General features: G+C 32.5%; 2 protein-coding genes across 2 annotated transcripts; one reads left to right on the top strand and one right to left on the bottom strand.

The window, feature by feature from the left end:
• Positions 1–6: 6 nt before the first annotated feature.
• Positions 7–637, bottom strand: LOC135146184 (ataxin-1-like; the record flags this gene model as incomplete). The annotated part of the gene is made up of 2 exons (XM_064078338.1): positions 581–637; positions 7–391 (listed from the first exon to the last, which is right to left on the bottom strand). Coding segments are annotated over exons 1-2 (442 nt in total), but the record flags the coding sequence as incomplete, so codon positions are not given.
• A 5,222-nt stretch (positions 638–5,859) lies between these two features.
• Positions 5,860–7,611, top strand: LOC135146183 (uncharacterized). The gene has a single exon (XM_064078337.1). The coding sequence runs from the start codon at positions 5,860–5,862 to the stop codon at positions 7,609–7,611; it is 1,752 nt and encodes a 583-aa protein (XP_063934407.1).
• The last annotated feature ends 3,712 nt before the right edge of the window (positions 7,612–11,323 follow it).

Consider the following 11,323-nt stretch of genomic DNA (forward strand, 5'->3'; position numbering starts at 1 on the left):
CCTCGCTCTCCTCCTCCGTTCGAAGTATCAATGGCGGTGTTCGGCAAGCCTGTTCCTCCTCTTCCTGCTGCTCCTCCTCTTCTCGCTGTTGTTGTTGCTGCTCCGTTTGCTGCTCCTCCTCCTGCTGCCCTTCTTCTTGTTCCTTCGTCACGCCACAGACTTGACGAAGTATACCCATATTTTTGCCTTGCGTTTCCAAACCCTCAAATAATGAGGGCGTTAAAGAAACGCATGACTCGTCCAGTGCAATGGACAGCTGGGAGGGCGTCTCTGAAGGCTCTTCCCTTAATTCTATGGCCTTGGAAGTGGACGCTTCTTGCCGAATGGATTTTATTTCATCCAATTCCTCGGCCGTTAAATCGGCCAGTTTCCTCATTTTCGGCATGGCGGGCTGTCAAACAAAATACAGACTTATAAACATTTCAACATTTATGAATATACAAAATTAAAAAAAAAAATGTATATGTAAAATATTAAAAATAAAAAACATTTAGCAAAAAACCAAAAGACCTGTCTGAATTGTGTTGTCTTCTAATATTGTAAAAAATATTAAACAAATAAATAATAAAAAAAAACCTACCTGAATTACAATATCCTGAATGATATTTATTTTTTTCGAGTTTACTGAATGCTTCATCTTCTTTCACTTACAAACTTTCACTTTACTTTCACGATCACTTACAAACACTGAAGAACTAATAATGACAATTATGTGTCTCCATACAAAATATATAGGAAAAAAAATGCAGAGTAATGAAAAAATAATTTTAGAAAGAGGGGTGAAATGCCAAATCAGCAATTTATTATGTCCATATATGGACATCTAAAAGACTGCTAGACTTCAAGGTCATGAAAAACTCTTCCCGTGAGAAATGCAATTTAGCAGTTCTCATGAGACAAACAAATCAGCAATTTCAATAACACGTGCTTTTCTCAGAATTTAGGGGTTCAAGGTGATGAAAACGACTATTTCCGTGAGAAATGCAATTCAGCAATTTTTGAACACGTGCTCTTCTCGGAAATTAAGAGTTCAAGGTTATGAAAAAACCTATTTCTGTGAGAAATGCTATTCGGCAATTCTATAAACACGTGCTCTTCAAGGAACTTAAGAGTTCAAGGTCATGAAAAAACTATTTCCGTGTGAATTGCAATTCAGCAATCCAACCCTCACTGTGATGAAGCACATGTATATAAGACGTATTGGTGTTCTATAAATTTATCAGTTCAGTTCACACATCAGATATGTTTCCACTGAAAGAGAGTATTTTGGTTTCTCGCGATTTTGATATAGATTCATTGAATCGAGAGAAACGTCGTATCATTCAAGCAATCGAAAGTTTGTTACGACAAAAATTTCCATTGTGCAGAAAATTCATGGCTGGTGGATGTGCCGCATTTCTATTGAACCGAACCTCTTCATATACGGACATTGATATTTATATAGAAAAAAATGAAAATATAGAAGAATGGTCTAAGGATAACTGCCAAGCTAACCGAATCTCTACTTACGTTTATCAATCCAAATGGCCTTGCTGTTATTTGAATTTTGAAGGTTTTCTATTTAACCTTATTTTTATTGAACCTCGTCCTCAAATTTCCTTGGAAGCCAGAATACTAAGAATTCTCAAATCTTTCGATTTAACGATATGCAAAGTGGCAATGTATTTTTCAAGTGGAGTAAATCCAGTACTTGTTGAATGGAAATTAACAGATGTGAATTTCGACAATGTTGAAAAAAAAGATCGCATCACCAAATATAAGAAAAGAATTGCGAAAAAGGAAGTACGATTTGAACCAAACAATTTAGCTATGTCAGCATATACTGTAGTGGTAGATCACGATGATTCCTGTCGTGCTGCTAATAATTTGAAAAATATTAAATAATTTATTGTTGGGTTAAATCGTAGTGCTGATGCTGTTAGAAAAAAATGATAGGATATATGTGAAATAAAACTAATAAATGTAAATAATTGTTTTATTGAATCCGCACATTCATAGATTTTCAAACATTTGTTGGATTATTGGGTTTGCTACAATGAGTGAAACATATTAACACTAAATAAAGTAACACACAAAATATAATTACAAAAATAATTGCTCCTGCAGAAGTAAATATCCAGATCCAGGGTTTTGCCAAACAATATTGTGTAGCATTTTCACCGCTAGAACTTTTGTATCCACTGTAATCGTTAATAGTGGTGATATTTGGTGACTTGCATCGGCTTCTGTTTTTGAAGACAAATTCTAGTCGATACTGCAGTTGGTTGGAAACGGATACATTTTTTGAATAAAACATAACTAACTGATCATGTCCATCTTTAATTTCTATCATTTTTCTACAAGTACATTCTTTATTTCTAACCAGAGTTTGTAAATATACATCTGTAACATTGCTATCAGTGAATAAATAAAAATCTTTCTGTATTAAAATGGTCGATAAAATAAGTGTGCAGTTTAAGCCTAACATTGTTTGGATAGAATGAGTACTTTGTTGTTGCGAGGTAACCTATATATGTATTCAACAGCACCACCACCACCACCACCACCACCACAATTAGCACTAACGGCTCGCCAAATCCCAGCATGCTACTATTACGGTCATTATCGAGAATATGAGAAAAACTGAAGCAGACCACACATGATCGTTTCTTAAACAAAAATCAAAGATTTCCTTTGAATTGTTACTACTGTTAATATTTTCGATTATTAACCATTGAGAAAATTGTCGATTTCCTTGTTCTGTTTTTATCTTGTAAGCCAAATAATTTTGCGTTGTGATATTTTTCGCATAGAAGAGATGATAACTGGTTTCGATTATATTGATCGGAGTCATTTTTTCCCAACATTCCTTTTCATACGTCTGAATATACAGGAGAGTTATGTTTGGCGTGGTATAGATATATAAGTTGTTTTCAACAAGCGCACTTAATAGTACCATCACGTTGATAGGCAGAAACATTTTAGACTAGTTATGTTCTTGTATACACACACTCGAATAGCAAGCTTGTAGAGGTGGTAAGTCATGGTAGGGTGGTAGCGATAAACGGACCGAAAGAAATTACTATAATTATTTTATTATTTTCTTCTAAAAACTGACTTATAATTATTGATTGCCGTTCTGTCCAGCAGCAGCTCCCTACTCATGGAGGGGACGTAGGTTTGACTAATTTCATTATCCCAGTTGTCTGGGCATTCTATTATTGGCGGTGGTGGTGGTGGTCGTGGTGGTGGTGGTGATGGCGGCGGATGGGATGCTCTGGAAGCAGCCTCACGGAGACATCTCTCCCGCTCCCAGGCCTCACGATGACAATTAAAAATATGGCGCTTCAATCGGCCCTCAAGAAGCCTATGGCTTCTGTCAAACGGGCATATGACAAATTGCTCTAAAAAAAAGAAAAAAACAATTAGGATTTTTATTTAATAGTAATAAAGACAAGCTTACCCATTTTGTTGTTTATATATATTTTTCTTAAGTGTTGAGGACTGAGTGTGATCTTCAATTTGTTGAGGACTGTTATAACTCTTGCGGGTGATCTTCAATTTATACACATTATCAATCCCCACTCTTGCTATTTTCCTCCACTTTTACTACAGAATACATTTTCTTAATTATGCTGAAGTTGATAATTTAGTTGTTTTTCTGAGCTTGCAAAAATACGCGTCTCATTTTTCGCTGATTTTTATTAAATTTGTTGAGTTGTGTGTTACAATCGGAAATTTCGTTCACATATGAATAAGAAGGTATTTCACAGAAAAATAAAAAAAAAATAATAGTGCTCTTCTTTCTACTGTGATAAACAAGTTCGACAGCAAAAAAAAAAAAAGAAATGCATCCGCAGGAAACAGTGACGGCTATATGTAAAGGCTCGCTTAAGCTAATTCATGAATATATTAGTAAAATCAAAACAATCGAAGAAATTAAAAATTTTTTAGTATATATAAATACCAGCATTAGAATAATTAGAAAAGCACTTAGATGTAAAATACATCGAGAAAATATTTTAGAAAATGCTAATTCCTTAGAAACAAGTCTAGCTTATTTAAAATTTTACCGTTTCAAGCTTTTGAATAAGAAAAAACATTTGTCTCTAAAAATTGGAGAAGGTTATTTTAAAAGAGACAAATTTAAACCTACGGCAAACGTAACCTGGCAAGACATAGAATCTTGTTTTGAACAAAGGATTCGTACAGGATTTATAATTAATCATCACATTAAAGATCCTCTTCAGTTTTTTCGACAATCTTTTAAATGCTTTATGTTTAGAATTAGAAAAGAGCTAAAAAACACGATGCTAAAAGTAAATGTAATTTTTTCGGCAAATTTCATTAAACCGCACTCTGGTGAAACAGACGTTAAAACATTCTCCACAAAAAATCAGCACATTGATGCATATACAGATTTAAAGCAATGGTACGAAGAGAACGTTGTTGATAAGATAATGAAGAAATTAGAAGAATTTGCGGAAAAGGACTCCGGTTGGGCGTTGTATGAGATTTTAGGATTGAAAATTAACATAAATAAATATGATCCAATCAAATTTGGTTACTCAACTTTCGTGTCCACACCAGCTTGCATTAAAAAAAAACATGCAATAATTAATGTCCAAAATGATGATGAATATTGTTTTCTATGGGCAATAGTTTCAGCTTTATTCCCTACCGATAAAAATTCACATCGAAAATCGTCGTATCCACACTTCAAAAATGTGTTGAAATATGATAATTTAGACTTTCCAATCACAATTAAAGACATTCAAAAATTTGAAGAACTCAACAATCTTGCAATTAATTTGTACTGCATCGAGGAGAAAAAAGTTTTACCTTGTCGTTTAAGCACAAGGTTTTTAAATTCTAATAAAGTAATTAATTTGCTTATGCTACCTGCTGAAACACAAATACAAAATACAAAAAACGACAATGATCACTTTGAAGATCGTCAATTGCTCTATCATTTCGTATGGATCAAAAATTTGTCAGCTCTTTTAGCTAAGCAACTTTCCCTCCATAAATGTAAATTTTATATATGCGAAAGGTGTTTAAATCATTTCACTACAGAGGAATTACTCCAAAAACATAAAACTACATGTCAGAGTATTAATAAATATTCCATAAGACTGCCATCAGAAAACGAAAATTATTTGTATTTTCAAAATTATAGATATCAAGAAAAAGTACCTTTTACTATATATGCAGATCTCGAGAGTATTCTTCTTGATTATTCAAAAGACCACATGTCCACTACTTGTAAAACCAATCCTTATCAAAAACATGTTGCATACAGTGTTGCATACTATTTTCACTGTTCATATGATAATTCTCTCCAGATTTCGTTTGTATCGAGGTAAAGATTGCATCCAATGGTTTGTTCAAGAGTTAAATCAATTGGCTCATTTTTGTAACAACAAATTTCAAAACATTATTTCTATGGAAAAATTAACTACACAAGAACGTGAGCAGTTTGAATCCTCACAAATATGTCATATATGTAAAAAAACATTTTCAGAAAATAACGTTAAAGTGCGCGATCATAATCACTTAACTGGAATGTATAGGGGTGCTGCACATCAGAATTGTAATTTAAATTATAAAGATATTTGTGTTATACCTGTGGTGTTTCATAATATGAGTGGATATGACGCACATTTTTTTATTAAAGAACTTTCAAATTCAATAAAAGGTGACATTAAATTGCTTCCCATCAATAAAGAAAGATATATTTCATTTACTAAATTTGTCGATGATACAAAAGTTAGTTTACGATTTATTGATTCTTTCAGATTTATGCCCTACAGTTTAGACAAGCTTTCTTCCAATTTAGATAATTCACAAAAAATTATTACTCAGACAAATTGTAATAATATGGAAGAATTTTATTTGTTAAACAGAAAAGGAGTGTTTCCTTATGATTATATAAATTCCTGGGAGAAACTCCTTGAAACAAAACTTCCCGAAAAAAAGGATTTTTATAGCCGCTTATACGAACAAGATATTAAAGATGAAGATTATTCTCACGCTATCAAAGTTTGGAATACTTTCAATATTCGTACATTAGGAGAATATTCCGATTTATATTTAAAAACAGATGTGCTTCTTCTATCCGACGTATTCGAAGCATTTCGAACTACGTGTTTATATACTTATCAACTTGATCCCTTACATTATTATACTGCACCAGGCTTAACATTTGATGCCATGTTAAAAACGACAAAAATTAAACTAGAACTCTTAACGGATATAGATAAAGTCCTTTTTGTCGAGAGAGGTATTAGAGGTGGAGTTTCCCAGTGTTCTAATAGATACGGTAAAGCCAATAATAAGTACATGAATAAAGACGAATATGATCCTTCACAAGATAGTACCTATTTAATGTATTTTGATGTTAATAACCTTTACGGAGCGGCAATGTCTCAATGTTTACCGTATGGGAAATTTGAATTTGTAGAAAATTTCAATATTTCAGATATCTTAGATACTTCTGATAATTCCACAACTGGTTATATTATTGAATGCGATTTGGATTATCCAGTAGATTTGCATGAAATACATAGCGATTTACCTTTAGCTCCAGAGCACATGATACCTCCCATTTCAAGGTCTAAACTTAAAAAGTTGTTATTGACTTTATATCCTAAGAAAAATTATGTTATACATTATAGGAATTTAAAAATGTATATAAAATTTGGTATGAAAATAAAATGTGTACATCGTGTTCTTAAATTCGAACAGTCTGCGTGGTTAAAGGAATATATAGACTTAAATACAAGGCTTAGACAGCAAGCGAAGAACGATTTTGAAAAAGATTTTTTTAAATTAATGATTAACGCTATTTATGGTAAATGCATGGAAAATGTTCGAAAACATAGGGATATTCGATTGGTCAGTAAATGGGAGGGACGATGGGGAGTTCGTTCTCTTATTTCTAAACCAAATTTTCACAGTTCCGTTGTATTTGATGATGATTCAGCTATCATCGAAATGAGTAAATTAGAGGTGTTTTTAAATAAACCAATTTATGTCGGTTTTTGTATTTTAGATATTTCTAAAACTTTTCTCTATGAATTCCACTATGGTTATATTAAGGAAACATTTAACAATAATGCAAAGTTGCTTTACACCGACACTGACAGTCTAATTTACGAATTTCATGTAGGTGATATATACGAATATATTAAGAAAGATTCTCATCGGTTTGATACTTCAGACTATGATTTGTATAATGTTTATGGTATAGAACAAAAAAATAAAAAAGTGCCAGGTTTGATGAAAGATGAAAATAACGGTAAGATTATGTTAGAATTTGTGGGTCTCAGATCGAAAATGTATGCATATAGAGTTGCAAAGGATGATTTTAATAAAAAAGTAATTAAGAAATCCAAAGGTAGTACGAAAGCTTCACTTAAAACAATAACATTCGAAAATTATAAAGAATGCTTATTTAATAGCCGAAATTACGAAAAGTCCCAAAATCTCATCAAATCAAAACATCATATTGTTTACACAATAAAACAGGAGAAAATAGTTCTCAGCCATAATGATGATAAGAGAATTGTTACAAGATTTGCAACGGATACGCGACCTTGGGGATATCATATTTCGCCACCAGAAATGTGAAGAGTGGGGAATTATAATATAAAAGCAGTATAAGTTAGCTGATGATTTATTCGATGTTGGTGATTTCACATTACTACAATGTCTGACTTGAGACAATTTGTTGATTTGCAAGCATTTTGTGCATCCGAAAATGTGTATAAAATTTATCTTCGCGCCGCTGCGAATGATAGGACAAAATTAAATTTGTTCCTTTACATTATTGAAAAAGCAGAATTTATTGTACCGGATGAAGTATTTAAATGGATTGCTGAAAATGAAGTTGGTTTTTTTACTCTTGACATATGTGTACTCCTACAAAAGAAACAATCTCTTGACAGTTATATTGATGCATTTCTAAATATATGTGAAAGAGACAACATTGAAAATTTAAATTATGCTTCTTTGGAGTTTTTAATGACCACCAACTACCTTGATAATTCACTAGTTTATAAATCTTTTATTTATAAGTTATTAAGTGATCATCGCTGGCAGAATCTGGGGGATATCTTCTATCCTGTTGAAAATATCCAGAAAAATTACCGACGGATCGAGCAATGTGTTGACGAATTTATGTGTCGAGCTGCATATTTGGCAAATCACAAAGCACTCACTACATTCTTTGAGGCTCTAACGATAATCAATTACGATTCCTTCACATTTAAGCCCTCTGAAAATCAGGAGCACAAAAGAATTTTCACCTGGCTCAAAAAGAACATTGTCAAAGGCGAAGCTAATCCTGAATTACCATTAGGATGGACCGAAGGACCAGATGCAGCAAGATGGCCCTCAATTAAATTAGACGATTATAAGAAAACTTTAGATGTAATTTTTGGTTGTCATAAATAAAATACACAAAAATGGTTGTATATGTAGTTTTATTTACCCCTCAAACATAATACATTAATTTTAAATACAGTAACATATTAAATTATTCACAACACTCTGACGACATCTTGTGCAGGAATGTATTTTACCATTCGGTCGTGAAGAATAAGACAGTAGGCTGTGGTGTCTGCTGGAATACCTGAGGTCGTTTCAAACCACAAAGTAATTGTAACGGGGCCTCTCTTCAAAGCTTCCGTTTGTTTAGAACAGTCGATTACTACTATGGGTGTCTTTTCTTTAAATTCATCCTTATCGAATAATGGCTCGCTAGTTTTGGATAAGAACGATGTCTGGAACTCTTTAAACATATCATAGAGAATTGCATAACGATTATTTGTGAAATCAACATTCAAGTTGTCGTAGGGATACATGGTATCGTTAAGATACAATTTTACATCTCTCAGATTACAATGATCAAATTGACTGTAGTTTTTCTTCAATTGATTTTTTCTTCCCTGTTGCAATGCAAAAAGTATGTACTGAGGTTTTTCTAAGGAAGTTTTAATAGTCCAAGTATTAGTTATCGATTGAACTGGTGGCGCAAATTCATGTAATTCTTTACTTCTAAACATAATATCCAATTCCCTGTTGCTCCTTACAATATCGATCAAGGCGATCCTTTCGGCATCGGACACGGACAAGTGATGCATTTTCCAGCATATTTTACTAAGTTCTACTTTAATTTTGTATTTATCATTTGAAGAAATTAAAGCATTTACATCGGTATTAGAACGAACTAAAACAAGCTCTTGTCTTACATTCAAAATAGCCTTTTTGAAATCTTCGCAAAAGCCAAAAATTATTTTTAATGGAATCGAAACTTCAAAAGTTCCATTTTCTTTAATTATATTCGAATCTTTTTTAGGAAACCATCCAGCATTCTCTAGAGCTACGCTTTCATTACTGTTATACGTTACATATCCTTTCATGGTGGACGCTAACCCTGGGTTTCTAATACTATCCACAACGACTCCAGCAATTTCATATCTTATTTGATTAAACAACAAAAGAACGCCATTATTTACAAATTTGATTTCTGGTTTCTGTACAATTTCGTCGATTTCATTTTTCACAATAATCTTACCCTCTATATGCAATGTACTCAAATGAGGAAAAGTGTATAAATCTTGATGTTCAATAGGAATTCTTATTTCATCATCATAGTTATATGAACTGTTAGAATAAGGCAAGTGTGTATGTCTTTCTCCATAATAAATTGAATGATCATATGCAGCTTTTTCGTTTACGTTTAATATTTCAAAATTCATTGCTGTTTTTTATACTGGATAAAAATATTATTTCAAAACCGTTAATCCTAGAGATTCAAGAAATCTACGATTCCCTAATGTTAAACGTTTGATCCTTGTAGAAGGACTGACTGATTTTCTTTTCATCGTCCTATTTATATATACCGAATTTCGGTTTTTTAGATTTTCATTAAAAATAATACCCATCACGTGAGCTTCTTAAGATGCAAACGTACACCCACCTCTTCACCTCTAAAACTAACAATATTTCCTTCTTGATCTGTTATTTTAACGATTATCTCATCTATTTGTTTCGTATTAATTGGTAGATATATTACATTTAATGGTCGCTCCACTATTTTATAACCGGGAGGTACTGTTGGAAAAAATTGATGTATTACGTGAACGGGATTTCCGTTCTTATATGAACCAGTTACTATATTACAATAAACGCAAAGAGCATTCACTTTTAAAATTTTTGCTGGAAAATCTGATATATGAGTTTTATGCGCTTTCAGAATGTTGTTCTTAAATCCTAATAAACTTCCTAAGGAATCCTTTCTTGAAAAATTTATATCAAGGGTACATTTAACTTCCGATTTTAATGTATTATTATTTCCTCTGATTATTAAGTTTGGTGTTGACATTTTAAATTTCTTTATTCTATTTCCGTATTCGTCAGTTTGGTATTGAAAATAATGTTCCATATAGTTTTTGATTTCTTTATTTAAATACGACTCAATGTCTTCTATCTCATAAGAACCCTCGGGAATTTCTATATAATGCTCTTTTTTGTCTGCTGTAAAAAAATAAAATTTGTTATTATTGTTATCGATATTTGGAAAAGAATTCCAAGTAACCAAACTTTCTAATCCTAAAGCATAGTTATAATCTTCTAAGATAATTGGTGGATAGTATCTGCTCGAAAGTACAGAACTGTTTCCATCCAATGAAAATACGTTCGACATCGTAGTACTTGCTTCAACGACACTATCAATTGAACTAAAACGTTCTAACTTCGAACAATCTTATTTGTAACAGTTATATAGAAATTGTAGACATAAATGTCCACAATTAATAGTTTTAAAAGTCTGTAAAGCTTGATGATTATATACTATATTACAGGAACCTTTGCTCTGTAAATATTTGATCAGTTCAAGAGGTGGCCTCAAATCTCCATAACTATCGAAGTATATAGCTTCATTTCGAGTTTTTTTATAAGCTGTCCAATGTGTTCCAGAACCTTCCTTATTGTCTAGATTTAATATACCACACTCATTAAGGTGCACTTTATTTGGAAGCGAATCTTTCATAAAAACTCCTCTGAAGCCAGGAATTTTCAAACGCTTTACATATTTGCAAATGTCGATGTTGGTGAGAGCATGTTTTGGAAGATTTATCGGGAGTTCTTTTGAAATTTTGATGGGGCTAAAAAAAGACCATATCCTCTTTTATATGGTTTCAAATATAATCCACTCCCTGACTTTCCTACAGCTATCGACTCCATTTTCTGATTGTGTCTTTGGTTTTCTTTCAACTGTTCTTTGGCTGATTTAGCATCGTTAACAGCTTTTGCAACGGCTGCTGCACCACCACCTAAA

Source organism: Zophobas morio, unplaced genomic scaffold (assembly GCF_036711695.1).
Source record: "Zophobas morio isolate AGI-343-1 ecotype UQ-CSIRO unplaced genomic scaffold, CSIRO_AGI_Zmor_V1 ptg000214l, whole genome shotgun sequence".
In the NCBI taxonomy this organism is placed as follows: domain Eukaryota; kingdom Metazoa; phylum Arthropoda; class Insecta; order Coleoptera; family Tenebrionidae; genus Zophobas; species Zophobas morio.

What these genes read in the sequence shown, in the direction of transcription:
- LOC135146183 (XM_064078337.1), top strand. Translation starts at nt 5,860, where the DNA reads ATGGAAGAATTTTATTTGTTAAACAGAAAAGGAGTGTTTCCTTATGAT.